Source organism: Micrasema longulum, unplaced genomic scaffold (genome assembly GCF_059751315.1).
Source record: "Micrasema longulum isolate JH-2025_06_02 unplaced genomic scaffold, ASM5975131v1 h1tg001257l, whole genome shotgun sequence".
Taxonomy (NCBI): Eukaryota; Metazoa; Arthropoda; class Insecta; order Trichoptera; family Brachycentridae; genus Micrasema; species Micrasema longulum.
In genome coordinates, this window is record NW_028278444.1 from 80,523 (window position 1) to 101,301 (window position 20,779).

The 20,779-nt window shown below is 34.7% G+C and overlaps 1 protein-coding gene across 1 annotated transcript in view; it reads right to left on the bottom strand.

Moving 5' to 3' along the window:
• The window catches only part of LOC148276231 (uncharacterized), a 52,217-nt gene that overhangs the window by 9,943 nt on the left and 21,495 nt on the right, over nucleotides 1-20,779 (bottom strand). The window contains exons 17-24 of the mRNA XM_088234544.1: nucleotides 19,102-19,171; nucleotides 17,045-17,191; nucleotides 14,744-14,827; nucleotides 14,373-14,495; nucleotides 12,694-12,783; nucleotides 10,657-10,793; nucleotides 9,236-9,380; nucleotides 7,467-7,623 (exon numbers count right to left, since the gene is read on the bottom strand). Coding sequence (XP_088090670.1) covers nucleotides 7,467-7,623; nucleotides 9,236-9,380; nucleotides 10,657-10,793; nucleotides 12,694-12,783; nucleotides 14,373-14,495; nucleotides 14,744-14,827; nucleotides 17,045-17,191; nucleotides 19,102-19,171 — 953 coding nt within the window. The remainder of the gene's footprint in view (nucleotides 1-7,466; nucleotides 7,624-9,235; nucleotides 9,381-10,656; nucleotides 10,794-12,693; nucleotides 12,784-14,372; nucleotides 14,496-14,743; nucleotides 14,828-17,044; nucleotides 17,192-19,101; nucleotides 19,172-20,779) is intronic.

Consider the following 20,779-nt stretch of genomic DNA (forward strand, 5'->3'; position numbering starts at 1 on the left):
AACTTAATTTATTTTAGAAAGAGAAATTATTATTATTTTTTATAGGCAGGCAGCCTTTGCTGATGCGCCTGTATTTCGTGTACTGCTTAATAAATGACTCAATTTAAATTATAGGTTAAGTATTCAAAAGGTTATAAATTAATATGTATAAAATTTCTTAATATTGTTCTTTATTTACTTTTTTTTTTTGTATATATATAAATACATGCATGTATGTATATGTGTGTGTATGTATGCATGTGCGTGTGTATGTATGCATGTGCATGTGTATGTATGTGTGTATGTTTTTATATGTAAATATACTAAATATCTTTCTACAGAGTGTTCTTTAAACTCTGTCACATCTGAAACCACAATGATCAGTATGGACAAGAAGACATATTAAAAAAAAAAATGAGGACAAAAAAAAATTTGAAAAATAATATATATAAAAAAAACAAATTGTTGCTTACTTCTGCAGGGGAGAAGTGAGGGGAGCGCGGCGCAGTATCAGATTTTCCCCTCCCCCTCCTCGTTTCTCTCCTATAGAAGTAAGCAACCATTGGCTTTTTTTATTTTTTTAAATTTTATTAGTTCTAAAAAAATATTTTAATGTGCCAATATGTCTTCTTGCTCATACTGATCATCAAGGTTTCGGATGTGACAGGGTTTAATGAACACCCTGTATATACCCATATACCTATGTTGGTACATTTCCTTATTTTTATTTATTATTGTATCTTTTAGTTTTTCTTATGTTATCTTTAATTTTAACTAAATGTACATATTTATGTTTCACTGCTGCACTTGAGTGAATTTCTAATAAATGTAAAAGCCCACAGGGCGTGTAAATTGATAAATAAATAACAATTTAAGAAAATTTAATCGCAAGATAACTGTAGAGTTCACAATATTTTAGACTAAGAAAGCATTATTGAGCTGTAAAAAGTATTTTGCTAGACAAAATATTAACAAAATAAACCCTGCATAAAAATCGCTGAAATAAAAACACAAATTGAAATATACATACGTATAGTACACAATAGCATCAAACTAAAATAAATTTTACAAATACATAAATACTAAGCCCACATTATACAAGTAAGAACTAGGGGTTTAAGCGTTTTGCAGAGAGAAGCGAAGCTAGGAAATGTATCACATGACAGCTAGAAAAGAAAAAAGCGCTAAAGAGAATTCCAAATTCCAAGTTCAAGCGATCCGATGAGGAAAAAATAATTGCGGTGATTGTTACCGGGTACCAAGGATGTTTGGATAAAAGTAATGGCCTAAATATGTATTCATCATTGTCGCTCTCTATTCGCACTCGATAGTGGATAGGGCACTGCATAATATACCAAATACAGCTTATCTCAATAATTTATTACATGAATGTAGAGAAAGCAGTCTTGAGCTATAGTTTCCTAAGAAAACGGTGTTATAATCTTGCGGCCGAATTTTACTAACTGATCAACATCATTTCTTTTTCGCACCTAATCATGCATAGGGCGCTGAATCTGGTATTACCATTCGGGAGGAATATCAGATTTAACCTAACTCTACAAATAAAATATTTTTTAAAGATTCTCCTAGTGTTTATGTAAACCCTTTTAATGAATATTTTCATTCATTATTTTCGTTTTGAAAATAAGGTCTTTCGAAAACGATCGTAAGTTGGTAATAAATTTTGCCACAGAAGTTCACGAGTAATGCATTCATTTTAATGTTGGTAATGCCACAGGGCACAGATAGAAATATAAGGAGCGTTGTCTATGCATATTATCTCAAGCCCCCCCCTTACCAACTCCAGTTCCAGGCACTGACAGATGTAAGTGAAAACGGATTACATCTTACATATCTATATAATTTTAAAGACAGTTTAATGTGCATAGCGAACATTTATTGCCGCCATTTTTATGTTTTTAGCAACTTAAGAGTCTGAAGTTAGTCTCTAATCATTATAGCAACTTTTTTATTGAAATTTGTAATTTCAAAGACAGTTTAATGTGCATAGCGAACATTTATTGCCGCCATTTTCGTGTTTTTGACAACTCAAGAGTCTGAAGTTAGTATCTAATCATTATAGCAACTTTTTGTAGAAATTTTTTAACATTAACATTAACATTTTTTTTTGCACCACTACAGGCCAGGAGGCCTAATTACAGTGGTGAATTACATCACAGAGCACCCAGGCTTGAGAAAAATCACATTTTTAATTTTTGTGTTCTCACCGGGAATCGAACCCGGAACCTTCCGTGCGTGAGTCAAGCATCTTGACCACTACACCATTTGTAATTTTAAAGACAGTTTAATGTGTATAGCGAACATTTATTGCCGCCATTTTCATGTTTTTTACAACTCAAGAGTCTAAAGTTAGTCTCTAATCATTAAACTAACTTGTTGGTGGGAACAAATTGCAATCCCCACTGAAAACTGACAGCACAAGAGTCTGAAGTTAGTCTCTATCATTACATCAACTTGTTGGTAAGTTAAAATTATTGCCGCCATTTTTGTGTTTTTTTTTTATTGTAATTTTGCAAACAGTTTATTGTGTTTTATGAACATTTATTGTATTGCCGCCATCTTCGTGTTTCAGTTGTAATTTTAAAGATGGTTTACTGTCTTTTACAGACATTTATTCATTACAAATTTGATATTCAAAAAGTCGCAATAAACAAATGGTCCAAACAATGCTGCATAAATTTTTCAATAAAAAATAATTTTCTGAATGAATTTTTTTCACTACCCTCCATTTAATTTATTTTTTCGGTCTCTTAAGAAACATAATTTAGAGGTTTCACTGTATTTGCTTAATTTATTTCATATTATAATAAAATAAAAAAAACTGAATTAATTTTTTTCCTTACCATTTACATTGTTTTTTGTTGGTCCCTTAAAAAATGTAATTTATGGGTTTTACTGTAATTTTATTATATTTATTTGATTTTAATACTAATATGTTATTTTATACATATAATTTTTATTTTAAAGGTGGTTTATTGTGTTTTACAGACATTTATAATTTATGAATGTGATTTTAAAAAGTTGCAATAAAAAAATGGGTAAAACATTGCCGCATTTTTTTTTAGTGAAAAATAATTTTCTATATTATTTTTTTCACTACCCTCCATTTACATTTTTTTTGTCAGTCCCTTAAAAAAACATAATTAAGGGGTTTTACTGTCTTTCATTAATTTGTTTAGTATTACTAAAAGAAAAAAAATAAAACAAATCTTTTATTTATTATTTGTCTGATGAATATTCCGGGAGAAACATCCTTGGTAGCGGGCGCGGCGGGGCAGCGGGTCGGGTATAGGGCGGCTCTACTCACACTATGGGGGAGTTGGACTTTTTCCTGCGGGCGATCTTCCCGATGGAGCCGACGAGCTTACGGCACGAGACCCGCGCGCTGGACTGGCCCGCGTGAGCTCGCGTACCGCTGCCGGGGGTAGCCATTTTGTAAACAACGCGGTGACCAGCGGGCGGAGGGGGGAGGGGCAGGGAGGAGAGAGAGTAACAGAGCCACATTTAAATTAGCAAAACATGTTTGATAATTTATACAATTTGAAAATGTTGAAATTTACATAATAATTATTATTCCTATTCTTTGCTGGCAAATTCGCTTTACATCTTTCTTACTTCCAATAAACAGTGAATGAATTTTTATAGGAGCAGCTGCTGACACTACATCCATTTGAAGTAACAAGTCCGATAGCCTGATTCATCGAGATAGTCAGTGTCAAGTTTTAACAAGTTGTGACTTGTCAGTCAGCTTCCAGAGCCTCAAGGGTGAGGTCATGTTAAAAATAACTGTATGGACTGTTTACAAATAGTATATGTTATTTATTTTTATTTTTTGCACCACAACAGGCCAGGAGGCCCAATTACAGTGGTGAATTACATCACAGAACACCCAGGCTTGAGAAAAATCACATTTAATTTTTGTGTTCTCACGGGGAATCGAACCCGGAACCTTTCAAGTGTGAGTCAAGCGTCTTGACCACTACACCACGGAGGTATGAGTTATTTAAAGGTGGAAATGAGTTGATTGTAGACGAGGAATGGTCAGAACTTGAATCCCAAAAACAGACAAAAGGTGACAAAAATGATTCATTCGAACGGGCGATTGACTATCAAGAGCTTACCGAAGAACTGATCATCTCGTACGGGTCTGGGCAAAGCACTTTCACATAAAGCACTTATTAAAATTATTTAAAAACGAGACGAATGAGTGCGAAATTTGTCACAAAACTGCGCTTCTAATCAATTTTTTTGGACGAAAAAAGTTTCCTGTCTGTCCACATCCGCCTGACTCTCCGGATTTAGCACCATGCGACTTCTGGCTCTTGCTGGCTGAAAACGTTTTAGACACCATTGAGAGGGCCAGGACGGAGCAGCCAACGGCCGATGGGAATGCCTTCCGGAAATGCTTCCAATCATGGAATCAACGATGGGATAAGTGGGATAGACGTAGCAACATAGGCAATATTACAGCACCTCACGATGAATTAATATTTTAAACGGGACTCCATTACGTATTTTCAAAATGTAGTGGTATGCATTATAATATAAACAATACGTATAATTTAAGAGTGGGATAAAAACAAAATATTTACTGCAAAACAAGTCTAAATACAAAAGGGTCATTATGAAGAGAGTATAGTTCAAAACTAATAGAGAATATATTGACAAGGCTACATTAGCTCTATGTAATATTGTAAGCACAGAATTAAGAATAGTCCAGAAACCGCATATGCGCATCAAACAGAAGGCGACTAATACTTATAAATGAGTAATTTTACGTTTTGACCCATTTGTTTCTTTGTAGACGTCGCTCAGTACGTAACTCCCGATTTGAATTCAACTATGCCGTGTTGGGTCGTTTTAAAGTGTAGAAATACTGCTGGGATCTTAAAGGAACAGGAACACATTTTATGTGTAATTAGCAAATGCATGTGTAAGTAGCAAATGCATTACTTAAAAATTGAATTAGTTTTCCATCTGTCATATTATCAAAAAAAACAAAATGGATATATATTTTTAGTGTTGCCAGGGTTGTAAATTTTTTTACCCTGCTTTGCTCATCTAATGAAAATTAGACCTCGGATTAAACAACGCCGCAGTGGACATTTGAACGACATTATCTTTAAAACATCAAATATTATTGAAATTTAACATGATATAAAAATATCCGTTTTATGTAAAATAAAATTTGTTTTATGTTTTAAGTTCAAAGTTAATTAATTTAATTACTCTTATTAAATGACCCTTTACTTATCTACTCTGTTGTGTCAATCAATGTTTCCGCGTGCACAATAAAATTTTAGAGAAATAAACAGATTGCTTTTAAAAAAAAATTGTTATGATTATATTTTTTCCCATCGTGCAACATTACGCGGCGACATCACCAATGCGCGCGGCAAAAGTAGGGCATAGTGGGGGGATTTTCGGACACAGTCCAATGTATTCAAATATGATTCTACGCTCCTTCTGGACTATTCTTAATTCTATGATTGTAAGGCCAATACAAAAATTACAAATCTGACAAAATATAGTTTTACAATTTTGAGGTTAAATTTAAATAGTTTTTTCCTCTCAAGAAAATAACGAGAACAAAATTTTTTGTTCCTCAAGAATTAACTTTTCCCAGGAAGACAGCAGTCATATAGATGTCACTGCCAAATAGTTCAATCATCCACTCAATTGAACAGCTAGGCTGCTCAATAAATGCCGACATTCAATTGAATGGCCAACGGACGCTTAGCCAAAACGGTGAAAGCAACGTTTAACGAAACGGCTGAACTTCGCTTAGCATCTTTAATTTTCATCATCATCATTATCACTCCCGTTCCACACCTAATGGTGCATAGGGCATTGCATCGGTAAACCAATCGCAGCCTATGTAGATCATTTTTGTTACATGAAGGTAAGATGATCATTCTTACGCTTCAGGGGTGGTATTCTGAATCTTCTCTATCCCCTTGAGTGATTAATTTGGGGATTTTTATTTTTTGCATGCACCTAAACTTTGCTACATTTATGACCGCACTGAAGATTTAACGTCAAATAAATACGAACACGTGAAACCGTATACAAAGATTTCTATTTAGACCATTATTGCGACTTTAAACATTACCCAAAACACTTAATTAGGTTGAATTTACCAAACCCTATTAGTTTTTTTTCGTTTATTAAACAGTTTTATACACCATTTGACGCTTAATCATCTGTGTGGCCATTATATAAAGCAAAGTGTCGTCACATAAAAAAAATAATAAATCCCCAAATTAACCACTCTCTAGGGGGTAGAGAGGATTCAGAATATTACCCCAGGTGCCAGTCCAGGGCCTATGAAATATTTTAGCGCAAAATCAATTTTTTTAAATAAATATTTCACGTCAACCATGTCGGGAATCGAACCCAAGACCTCTTGCATTGTAGGCAAAATGCGCTGACCACTACACGGCGAGGCTGACTTTAATTTAAATACAACAATAATAATTGCTATATTTTTTTATTTATTTTGTTATGTGAAGTAAGGTTAGGTTAGGATATTATTATTATGAATAATACACTAGCAGCTATGAAGCTAATGCGTGTATATCAAGTCGGGGGCTTAGGGTCATAAGGGCGAAACTACAAAAAATGCTGTTTCGTGTTAAGTACTAATCTGATATACAAACAAAATATCCTGTTAGTGACAAAAAGATGAAACTCATCCGATAAGTAGTTACCTAGATAAATTTGTGTGAAACTACAAATGAAGCGTTTTGTTTAAAGTCAGAAGAATAAAACATCTTTTACATCAATTTGGTTATTTACTAATGTAAGCGCAATTTAGGGTCATATAGACAAAAGCGTAGTTTCATATTTTTTGTCTCTAAAATATTTTATGCTCTATTGACTTTTTTTTTATTTTCTTTATTTGTTACCCTTAAAAGACAGTATTATTTTATGAAAACTGTTTTATCATTTATCTCGCCCTTAGTTTCGCCCTTATGACCCTTAACCCCCGAAGTGTACATGGTTATTAAACATTATACATTGCCGTGTGCATCTAGGTAACATTCACTGAACCAGCACCGGGCCATTCCATTTCTCCACGACTCGGTTTGTCAGGAAGTTCTTCCCGGGGCTGGATGAAGAGGTAGTGTTGAGTTTCAATGAATGACCTCTGAGATGGCGGTTTTCATTCATAGTGAACATTGATTTCAACTTGGGCACATTATATTGCTCAGTTAAGATGGAGTCACCACACGGCCTGCGCTCCCAGTGAACTTAACCCGAGTTCCCTTAAGCGGTCCTAGTATGATTTATTTCTTAGAGAAACTACCATTTTGGATAGGCTGGGTTAAGTTCCTATCCCAACCTAACCCGGAGTTTCTAGTTCAGCCGTTTCCACCGAACGGGATCTCTATGGCTGTAGCACGTCTTACTCATATTTTTCGCAACTAAATAAGGATACAATTGAATGATCGCAGCATCTCTACCTGTCCTTCTGTTCCCCGGCAGTGGGGGGCGAGTGCTTGTTCTCCCGCCCCAGGATGATGCGCATGTGCGTGTCCCGGCAGAAGTGGCGGTCCGTGGAGCTGGGGTTGGGGGCGGCGGGCGGGGACGAGAACTGCGGAGGTATCGCCGACAGAATACCTCGAGGGATAAAATGAAAATATTAAAATTTTTATATTACTTTTGTTATCAATAAATCCATAAAACTCCTTGTATTTATTAACAGAAGCACAACTGACTTCAAAACTATCAATTCCCTTAAAGCTCTCTTCTGTTCCCTAGTTTGCCCGCACCTATAGTCCTTAAAATATAGCTTTATTAAAATGACAGCTGTCAAACTAATGTCACTAGTGATGGGAAATTATTGATCACTGATCATGTACCGATCAAATCGATTTTATCAGCTTTTTCATGCAAACATGAGACTCTGTTTCCGAAAATTGATATAAAAACGCAAAAACAAGCCTATTATAATGTGTTTAAGACAATTATTTACTTAATTATTTTTTTTATGAACAACACACAAATTATTTTTTCATTCGATCGATTTACATTGATCAATTTGTCACATCTCCAACATTTTTCAAAATGATGTAACCTTGTAAAAACGTCGTTAATAATTAGAACATTTAAGATAAGGTAATATGGAAGTCTAGGCATCTACAGGTCTTATGACCTGTCAATGGCTGGTTTAAGTGGCCACTTTACACACTGTGTAAAATTCACCATTCTGCCCATATTTGAACATCTATATTCCTTCAACCTTTCATCTGTTGATGTTTGTGAAGTTACCCTGAATGAATCTCACCCGCATAAATAAAGGTTTCAGCTCTTTAACTTCACAAACATCAACAGATAAAAAGATTGAAGGAATATAGATGTTCAAATATGGGCAGAATGGTGAATGTTACACAGTGCGTAAAGTGGCCACATAAACCAGCCATTGACAGGTCATAAGCCCTGTACATGTCTAGACCTCTATATTTTTCAGGAAACTGCAGTACAATTTAATGGTCCAATTTTTATCCCGCACAAGAAAAGATTTATTGTATCCAATTTCCCGTAGGGCTGAAGATCCTCATTGAAGAGTTTTTTCTCAATCGTTGACAATATTTTTGTTCGGTTTGTTTGAGAAGTAGCTCCTTATGAAAATGATTAAATGTATGGAGAAAACCATAAACTAAAATGTTATCAAATGTTACCTCATTACATCTGAGATCTGCTATTTATTTTTTTTAAATATATATTTGGACCCCTGTATTCAGTAGCCTTACGTGTCATGTACAAGGCTAAGGTACTCGGAAAAAATCATTTTTGCTCGTCTTGGAAATGGGATGTTCGATCACTGATTTTGGTTTATTACCTTTATGAGTCCAATCACCATTGTTGCAAAGTCCAAGAACAATGGCGCGTGATAACTACTTTTAACGACAATGTGGATATCTGTTGAGGATATTCCATCTTTCCTGCATCCTGCTTCAAGATTAGGGCGTTGTAAACTGAAAAATGGGCACTGAAATAACAGATGTTCGATACTCTGTGAAGAAATATGGACAATAGTCATCATTCCTTAGTTTAAACCTAAATAGGTAACATCTCATAGCTCCGTGTCCGCTAAATTCTCGCTATTTCAGTGATCATTTAACATGGACTTTTTGCAACGGAGTGAAGGGGCATTCCATCCCTACCGCTAGTCGGTGAACATTAGTTCCTTATATTTCCGTGTAATGGATCAACGGGGGCCCGGCCTTACCCAGTTGGGGCTGCGTGGGGCTGCACACGTCGCTGAGGGGGCTGTGCGGGGGTGTCGCGTACAGCGGCGAGGAGGGCGCTCCGCCCCCGCGGCGCCCGCAGCGAGCCACCTGCTGGGCAAAAGTCAGGGCCAGCGCGCTGCGATTCTGTCGAGGAAAGCAGACAATTAGTGAAGGAGAGATCTGAAGAGGGCTGCGGTCTCTTGACTGATGTTGCGCACTCTACAACTTAATCCCCATTTTGTAAAAGTGAATTATTTAAGACTCGTTGCAAATTCATAAGCAAAAAAATATTTATATTAAATTAATACTACTACTTTTAAAATAGATTGATTTATTCTACCGACATTTCTTGGAGGAACTGCATTTTAATTATAATAATAAAAATACGTTTATAGTTTTATTCCACTTTTCTTTAAAATATTTTACCAGTGACCGGGTCACGACAAAACCTGGTCCCTGGTAAAATATTATAAATAAAAGTGGAATAAAACTATAAACGTATATTTATAATTATAATACTACTACCATCTCGCTGTTTTCCATATGGATAGGCAGAGAGTTGCCTATATGTAATGTTTGATACTTTTAAAAACATAATAAAGAAGTATATAATTATTTTTGCAATTAAGTTAATTTATAACACATTCGCATTTTTATTCTTTTTACATACGTGCGTCATTCGCTGCCAATAACCGACTGAATCTGTTTCACACAAACACTGGTCACGGAACAGCGTCTCTGTCTTCCTTGTTACGAGTTCTGTTTTTGTGCTCTCTCTTATACAGATTTATTGCTGTGTTGGTCGACATTCATTCTTCGCGTAGCAAGGCTAAATATTTTTTGCGTTTAAATCCATCATCATTTCATGTCCGCTCCCTAGTTGGAGCGTATGGTATCCACAGAGATCCTCCAGGCATCCCTGTCGGCTGCCAACTCCTTTGCGTCCTCCCAAGCCAGGTTTTCATCCCGAAATTCCGACATAAACTGCCAGCATTGGACGTCCAGGACGTCGAGAACATAATACCTTGCAGAGTAGACAAGCGTGGTTAAGGCTCTCAGGAGGCATCTCAGTATATGGCCTAGCCAACCGTATTGCCTCCGCTAGACGACAATTGTCACCGGAGTTTGCTGCCTCCGTTCTCTTATTACCTCATTCCTAACAAAGTCAAACCACCGCACACCCAAGTATAGGTGTCTCAGAAAATCCTCAGTTATACAAATTTTACTTTCCAAATACGGTGTGAAAATGTCCACTGAAAGATTACAAAAAATACAACTCCATAATTTAAAAAAAAAGAGATATATCAAGTCTTGTATTGTATGTAGACTAGTGTGACATTACAGCCACACAAGAGTTAATAAAGCCAACCTCCGCCTTGGAGTAACACCGTAAGATTTTTTAAAATTTTAATTTCCTTACCGCTGGGGGCTCAGCAGCGGATGGAGGGCGAGCTGTAGCCTCCTGGTGTGAGGAACTAACAGTGGAAGAGGTCAGGTTGGAGCTGCTCTTGGTGGAGTTGGAGCTGTGGACGCTGCGCCTCTTGGAGTCCGGGGATCCTGAAGCAGAAGGCAAAGCTCAGTACTGACAGTGGCTGTACGGTAGTTACAAAAACCAACTAAAACTTATTATACAGTAAAACCTCATTTTTACGTTCCTCGATTTTATGTTTTCCCGCTTTTTACACCGAAATGTTCAGGACCCATTTTTCTTTATACATTCTCATACAAATATTCCCCCCAATTAACGTTTTTTACATTTTTCATGACCCCGGTTTTACGCTTAAAAAATTTCGGAATTCATTTGATGTGTCAAAAAAAACTAAAATTATGTCGTAATAATGACGCCGCGGCTCGCGCGCCACGAATGAAGAATAAAAATAGGTAAACAACTAATAAAATATAAATTATTGTCTTAACCTAAATTCAAAGCAGATGCAGTGTAATTATATTATTTTTATAATCCGAATCATTTCTATTAAACTTATATGTTATTCTTATTTATATATTATGTAGGTGCATATAATATGCATTTGTGTGTTCGTTTTGAATCAACGTTCGCGTATTGTCAATCCTTATTTTATTGTTGTCATTATTTCGTATTTACTGCATTTTGTGATTACCTACTGTATTGTATAGGACTCGTCCCACATTATTCATTCGATGTGTATCAGTTAAATTAAAAAAATAAAATGCTTTTTTTTTTCTTCAGAATACGGTTTTGAAATTTAACATACTTAAAAAAAAAAAAAAAAACAATTTATATCATTTCGTCATTTGAATTTTAACAAAAAGGTTTCTCACTTTTTACTAAGCTCTTTATTGTACCATTTTTAATACAATTTATAAGTTTTAAGCAAATATATTATTTTCATACTTACGCACCCATACAAACGCACCCTCTCCCTCTTTCATTCCCACACGCACATGTATCCTCTCCCTCATTCATTCACGCATACACACATTCACATACACATGAATACAAACGTCACACAAATACAATTACTAAACTTCTTTTCTTATATATTATGTGTCATTATATTTACAGTGGATTTTTTTAATTGGCTTTAGTATTTTTAAGATTTTTCTAATTATTTTGTTTATGTAATAGCTGTAAAAATCCCAAATAAAATGAAATAAATAAATAAATAAATAATTGACCTTTTTGTTTAAGTGTCTTTCTTTAGGGTTAGTCTTAGTTTTCATTTGAACAAAAACGTCACATTGACTTGTACAAATCATGATACGCAGTTGACAAACGTTTAGAAACAATTCAGTTTCAATGGCAATAAATTGCGGTGTTTAAAACATAACAATATTAATATTTAAAGTTATAAAAAAGATGGTTTAAAAAGCCGCAATCTATATGACATTTGTTTTTAGTGATGCAATAGAAAATAAAGTGATACCGTATAAATAAAATTTCCCAACATTTAGGGGTAAAATTATTTTATATTTTATAAATTTAAAATTCTATTTTCGTTTTTTTTTTTAATTTACACATAAAATAAATTTAACATCTGTTTTTAAATAAAAAAAAAAAAACAGATTACATAATATTGTTAAGAAAAATATAAAAATATTTTTAGTGAAATCAGAAAAATATAAAAATATTTTTAGTGAAATCAGAAAAATATAAAATATTTTTAGTGAAATCATTGAAAATAGAGAAAAAAAAAAATATTGACAATTTCCACTTATCACCGTTTTTACAACTTTTCTGGAAGTATATGTACACTATAGTGTAGCAAATCAATTTTATTTTTATGTAATTCCTTTTTTTTCCATACATTTTTCATTTCCTCACTTTAGCGTTTTCCTCAGTTTTACACTTTTTTTCTTGCTCCCTTGAAAAAACGTAAAAAGAGCCTGTACTTTCAAAATCCAAGATTCAAAAATCTCATCAGTTTTGTAATAAATTATATTACAAAACTGATGAGATTTAGAATAATTTTATTACCTTGGTTATGTCCTGACAATGGAACGGGTGAGAGTCGAGCATTGCTGGTGTTCAAGGAAGCGGTGCAAGGCTTGGTTTCCGCAGTGGATCCTGCAAATTGTAAATATATTTATTATTAGCTCACATGACGACTTAATTGAAGATTCGATCAAGACATCATTTTATATACAACGATTAAAAATCTGTTGGACTGTCCGTACTTATTAATTAATCACTGACGTACGAATGAGGTGCATCAATAAATAAATATTTTTCTGTGCATACGATTATTATTTTATTCATCCAAACTCCGACTATCCGATTTATTTTCAGAATTTCAGAAAAAAAAATTAAGACGGAAACATACTGCGATTCATAAAATAACGACTTGGCTGCCCGAAAACAGATGATAACAGTCAAACAGCTTCCTTTGACCGAGATGTTCAGCAAGCAATGACTTTCATTTACAGTACGGTGCATGCATACTGTACTAATGTACAGCACTTGTAACTACGCTTAACTTGTAAAAGTGTTGGGAATCGAACCTGAGACCTCTTGCATGGTTGGCAAACGCGCTGACCATTACTTGACGAGGCCAACACTGTATATAGTCAACAATGTTTGATTATGTCCAAATGCTTGCAGACTGACTGGATGGAATCAGCCGGATGAATCTCACCCACATGATAAAGGTTTCAGCTCTTTTACTTCACAAAAGTCAACAGATGGAAGAGTTGAGGAAATTTGGATGTTCAAACATGGGCAGAATGGTGAATGTTACGCAGTGTGTAAAGTGGCCACTTAAACCAGCCAATGACAGGTCATAAGTCCTGTAAATGCCTAGACTTCCATATTCCCTTCTCAAAAATGTTTTCCCTCTCTGATGAAATAAATCTGTATATAGTCCTTTAAATATAGCTTGATTAGAATGACAGTTGTCAGCAAAAGTGAGGACATAACTTTGTAGTAACGTCTAAAGAGTGATTTATATTGACACATGAAAAATCATTCGTATCTGGCATGTTAAATTTTTTATTTTTTATACAATGCTTGACATATAAATCAACATAATTTTATAAAATCAGCTTTAAAACTAAAAAAGAAACTAAAATAAGCCTAATTATTAACGACGTTCTTACGAGGTTACATCATTTTGCAAAAATGTTAGAGATGAAACAAATTAATCAATGTAAATTGATCGAATAAAAAAATAATTCATTTGATGTGGTTCATGAAAAAAAGTGTAAATGTCTTATTTTTTGGTGAATAATTGTCTTAAACACACTAAAATAGGCTTGTTTTTGCATTTTTATATCAATTTTTGGAAACAGAGTTTCATGTTTGCATGAAAAAACTGATGAAATCGATTTGATCAGTGATCATTAATTTCCCATCACTAGTGACATTAGTTTGACAGCTGTCATTTTAATCAAGCTACATTTTAAGGACTGTAGTAATAATTTATACTAATTCCGTGTTTGTGAGAATTAAGAATACAGATCTATGTGTGAGAAAGAGCCTGAATCCTGAACGAGTTTTTGACTCGGTGAACTCGAGGAACGTCTGACTCAATGGGGGTAGTGGTTGGCGCGTTTGCCCTCCATGCTTGAGACACCTTTTTTCTCGACATCTTAATTTATTGTGCATTAAAAAGACTTTCTGGTAAAAATAAAACAAAATTAAAACAGCCCGTATCATACCACTTGTATTGGTGCCGGTGGGCACTTCTGGCTGGAGGGTGGCCGGCGTGGCTCCCCAGCGCTCCAGCAGTCGACACACGTGGAGATGACCAGCCCTGATGGCAACCTTGGCTGGAGTGCGACCTGGAATCGGACATTTGACAGTAGAAAACAATCGCACATTTGATAAAAATAATGACTCACATATTGTTGGAGGAAATTTTAAATGCCGTAAGGTGTAAATTGTACGACTAATGTCTGAGCACCCTATGACAAACTATCATTTATTATTTATTTATTTATCAGGACAAATATGTTTTTAATAATTTATAATGTATTAATATTGTAATAGCATGTGTATTTTATTGAATAAAGACTCTATTATATCTTACCACAATGATCGGAATGTTTCGGATTAGCTCCGTGCTGCAGCAGCCAAAGAACACACTCTTCGTGGCCTTCTTGGGATGCGATTCCTGAAACATTTGTTATTTTATTTACATGGAATGCTGGGTGCTGGGTATTGGATTGAAAAAGAGGAAAAATCTCTCCTCATATTCGAGAGGAAAATACTAAGAAATAAATATACAGAGCTTTGTAGGAAAATGGAGTTTGATGATTCAGTCGGCCTAGTGGTGTGTTCGCTTACGGTGCGAGAGGTCTCGGGTTCGATTCCCGACATGGCTGATGCGAAATATTTATTTAATTGGGTGTTCTTGCACAAGAATATTTCATAGTCCCTGGACTAGTACCTGAAACGTAAGACTGATCATCTTAATTTCATATAACAATGAATTTACAATAGCGAACACCGGACGGAGAGCTGTGGTGAGCGGCACGAAATGTAAAATGTTCTTCCGGTGCGCGACGTTTAATATCTTGTCCGAGCTTACTGTGCGTACTGAAAACTCTTTACAACTCCTTGGTGCGAAGTAGACTCGAGAGTGGCTCGACGATTTGGGGGCCACATGAACTGAAGTACTCTTTTATGATTATTCTGAGATATCTCTACATGAGAGAGTGCGGGTATAATCCTCGGCTCTACCCGACCGAATTTCTCCAGGGTATGCTCGGCTACAACCGTTTAGAGACTAGAAGGAATGTGTATTTGACGACACATTTTTATCGATTGTTACGCGGTGTAATCGATAATTCTGAGATTATGATGAGCATTGGTTTGTATGTTTCTGATAATTACCTAAGACAGCATCAGTGCATAGATTGTTTCATATTCCGATATGCAGGACCACCCTGCCTGTTGGAAGGGCTACCGCTATGCTGAACAACATCGCTCTGGCTATTTTTTTTATTTTTTTAAATTTAAATCTTAAAGTAGGGCACACATATCATACATATTGTTATGTGTGTTCTAATAATAACATTGAAAATATATTTAATTTATAAATTGTTTATCACATATGTCTTGACCATTATTTTAAATTTTGATATGTTTTTTTCTTCGTAAATATTTTTTTCCATTTCGTAATACTTGATCTGTTCCGTGTATCTGAAGGGGTTTTCCGGGGCAGGATTCTCCTACTACTTTGACATGAGTCTCTTTCATGTATTTTTTTTCTTTTTTATAATATGTACGTATTGAATTTATGTTTGTAATGTATATGTTATATTTAAATAAATGAATTGAATTGAAAAAAATAAATTGAACTACGCGTTGCGGATCAAATCGGGGTTTGGCTCTGCCAACCACACGGCTTCGGGTGTTGCTCTCCACAGTATAAAAAAAAGTATATATACCTACTTCACACTGAACTAAAATTGTAAAATGTCTTCCTCGGCATGGGATGTCCCAGTGAGGAATACATTGCTAATTCAATTATACAGTGACGTCCAAAGGTAAAATGTAGGTATTGAGGGGTATTCGAACCACCCCCACCGATGTTCCGCGATTTTGCATAGTTTTTGAGTTATGATTTTTTTTAATGGGTTTTTGAAAATTTTATGTTTTGCGATTTTGCATAGTTTTTGAGTTATGATTTTTTTAAATGGTTTTTGAAAATTTTCAACCAGATCGTTTTCGAATTTTTTTATTAATTTGTGGAATGTTTAATCAAGATTTTTTTTTCCTAATTCATTTCAATTTAATTTTACTTTCACGCATAAAATAATCAGCTTCGTAACATTCATGGAAGCTTCACAAGTTTTGACCTAAAATGGAGAATTTATTTATTTAACTTTTTGTACATGTTATTTGTACATTGGCGGGCTTATTGATAAATGGCAATTTCTTCCAACCAACCAACAAAATAATAGTCTTATTTTTATAATTCAAGTTACAGAACATATTGAATAGAAAAAAATATTAAAAAGCTAAAGATATATAAAAATAGAAATAAACGTATTTGTTTAAAAATTACCTTAAATCAAAACTATTACTCAATGGGAAAAAAGAGAAAGGGAGGAGAGATTAAGGAAGAGAAAGGAGATGTTTCTTCAGACGTGATTTAAACAGAGATAATGTAGTAACATCTTTGATGGTGGATGGGAGATGATTCCACAGTGGAGCCGCATGGACACTATATGAGTTAGAGAAGAAAGAGGAATTATGGATGGGTATTAAGAGAGTGGCTTGAGAATTAGAACGAATAGGTAAACCATGAACTGATAAGCGTGAATTTAAGTTCGAGCGAGTCAAAAACCGATATTATTTGATCAAATGATTGCGCTTTCCGTACCGAGAGGGGTGGCTCCCTGGTCGCACTGGGCGTTAGCGTCCGCCCCGCCGGACAGCAGCAGGCGCACCACGGCCGCCTGGCCCCTCCAGGAGGCGGAGTGGAGGGGGGTCCGCCTCTCCCCGTCGCGCGCGTCTATATTGCAACCACCTGAAAGGAAACAGTGCATTATTATTACTATTATGGATAACTTATATAGCGCCATTTTCGTAATAAAATACCTCAAGGGCGCTTTACAAAGTGATTATATAAAGATTTAAATTTAATTTTAACTTTTTTGATTTAAGAAAAACAATGTACTTTGTCACCACATGCTAAGGATTTATTCAAATGATTTAGAGAACAAGTGGGTTTTAAGTTTCTTCCGAAAAAAATCACTTCACTCTCACAGCCTCGCACTTCTGCTGGGAGAGCATTCCATGCCGTAGGGCCTGCGACAGAAAATGCACGTTCGCCGAATTTAGTACGCTGTTTGTGTAGAGGTATAGTGACTTTTCCTTTCGACATAGATGTAGCTTATCTAAGCGTAAGATGTCTGTCAGCTAGTTCATCTGGAATGCAGAGTTCCCTTAGATATTCTGGAGCAGAGTTGCGCAGTGACTTATACATAAGCCAACAGAGTTTGCACTCCACCCTCTGTGGAAAACGTAGCCAGTGTAATTCCTGAAGTATTGGAGTGATATGACTGAACTTAGAGATTCCAAAAATAAGTCTCGCTGCGCAAGTCCGTGACCTTGGAGTTATACTTGATATTAAACTTACATTTAACAAACATATGGAAAATACTGTAGAAAAAGCTTACAAAATGTTAGGGCTTGTCATACGATCAACCAAACCTTTCACAAGAACTAGCGCATTAAGAAAACTTTTTTTTCATATAAATGTAGTGTCCTAAAGTTTGGTTCACCGATTTAGAATCTTCAATCTTACTTACAAAAATCATATTGAACATATTAAAAACTATTTTCTTAAACAATTAGATTTCAAAAATAATGTTTCGTTTTCAAGTAGGACTGAGTCCGCTAATTTTCACAAGGTTCAAAATCTCGCAACTCGGCGTACCATGTTGGATATGAGCTTTCTATACAAAATTGTTAATAACCTAATTGATAGCGCAGAAATTGTTAGAAGCATTTCATATCGAGTGTCTGTCCGTAGAACTCGTCAATCTGTACTCTTCGACATTCCTAACTCAATGACTAATTATATGAAAAATAGCACTCTTTGAAGAATACGGATTACTTATAGTGACAGTTTTAGGGACATCGACATATTACCTTGTAAATACCATACTTTTAACAGATCTGTTAAAGACATTTTAAATTTATCTCCTGCTTAACTTTTAATTTTGACTTATAATTTTATCTTATAATTTTAACATTTTAATTTTTATTTTAACTTTTAACTTAAACTTTAAATTTTTATTTTAACTTTTAATTTGAACTTTTAATTTGAACTTTTAACTTTAACATTTAATTTGAACTTTTAATTTGAACTTTTAATTTGAACTTTTAATTTGAACTTTTAATTTTAATTTCAACTTTGAATTTTAACTTTGAATTTTAACTTTGAATTTAAATTTTAACTTCTAATTTTAATTTTAATTTTAACTTTTAATTTTAACTTTCACTTTTAATTTTAACATTTAATTTTAACTTTTAATTTCAACTCTTCATTTTTACTTATTCATATGTACATCTACTACCTGCATATAAATTATTATTGTTGGTTGTGAATTTTCACTAAGATATATAGATGTTCATGGAAGCAGAGAGAGAGGGAGGAAAGTAGAGTTGGAGCTATACAATGTCTTCCCCCTTTTATGTACTTTTTATTTAATATTTTTATTTTTATAGATTTATTTTTGTAGAATTTAATTATTTTTCCCCCTCTCCTCCTGTATTCATTATAAATCAATGTGAAATCTGTAATTGGTTTTACTTTTAAAAATAATTAATTGATTAATTGTTCTTTTGTAACTTGTATTTATATAAAGTATGTATGATTTCCTTAATAAATAAATATATTAATAAGAAGACAATCAATTGTGTACAACTTACCAACAGTCAGTAGAAGATTAACCATTTCATAATGTCCCTGCCAGGCGGAGACGTGCAGTGGAGTTCGTCCCTACGAGAAAAGAAAACACTTATTAAAAAAAACGGTAAAATCACAAATCAGAGGTCCGAGGTTGGAGCCCTGCTTTACCACAACTTAATTCTCGTTTTATAATAAGTTATTTACAGCTCATAAGAAAGTTTTTGATTTTTGAGGAAAACATAAGAATGAAAATTGACCCTTTTAAAAAAAAATGAGTCATTAGTAAGCGATCAAAAACGAATAGTGAAAAATCTGGCAATGTATCCAAAATAAAACAAATTTATGGATTATAATTCTACTTTATTTTTTATAAAATATACAAAGGAATTGTGACGTGTTTCGTCTTGTTAGGACATTTAATCATACAGTAGAGTCTCGGTTATCCGACCTTCGGTTATCCGACCTTCGGTTATCCGACCTTCGGTTATACGACCTTCGGTTATACGACCTTCCGAGTTATCTGACCTACCGGGGCTATGGCCCTTTCCTTTACCCGACTGCACGCATCGTTTCCTTGTTTAGTTTCTGCCGTTTTGTTAGACTGTTAGTTGTGTTTTAATTTTGTCGTCTTTAAAAGTTGTGGTGATGGCTTCAAAAAGTAAAAAGGTGGTTATGTCAATGGAAGAAAAACTGAAAGCCTTGAAGAGATTAGACAATGGTGAAACTTTATTAAAAGTGGCGTAAGATTATAACGTAGGAAAAACGGATGTTTTAGTTCGTTACATTTAGTTATGTTACATGTACATATTTGAAAAGTTTTCGATGTGCAAATAAAATTATGTAACACATTTTCAATATCGTTATTATAATTTTCCGCGTTATCCGACCTTTTCGCTTATCCGACCTTTTCGCTTATCCGACATTTTCTCTTATCTGACTTTTTCGCTTACCCGACCCTTTTGCTTATCCGAGCTTTTCGCTTATCCGACCTTTTCGCTTATCCGACCTTTTCGCTTATCCGACCTTTTCGCTTATCAGACCTTTTCGCTTACCCAACCCTTTTGCTTATCTGACCTTTTCGCTTATCCGACCTTTTCGCTTATCAGACCTTTTCGGTTATCCGACCTTTTCGCTTATCCGACCTTTTTGCTTATCAGACTGTTTCGCTTACCCAACCCTTTTGCTTATCCGAGCTTTTCGCTTATCAGACCTTTTCGCTTACCCAACCCTTTCGTTTATCAGACCTTTTCGCTTACCCAACCCTTTTGCTTATCCGAGCTTTTCGCTTATCAGACCTTTTCGCTTACCCAACCCTTTCGTTTATCAGACCTTTTCGCTTACCCAACCCTTTTGCTTATCCGAGCTTTTCGCTTATCAGACCTTTTCGCTTACCCAACCCTTTCGTTTATCAGACCTTTTCGCTTACCCAACCCTTTTGCTTATCCGAGCTTTTCGCTTATCCGACCTTTTCGCTTATCCGACCTTTTCGCTTATCTGACCTTTTCGCTTATCCGACCTTTTCGCTTATTCGACCTTGCCGCGGCCGGTTTAGTTCGGATAATCGAGACTCTACTGTAATTATAATTATTATATTACATCATCATATTATACATCATAATAGTACATCATCATGATTATAATTATTATATTACATCGTCATATGACATCATAAATATTATATTAATTTTGTAATCATAC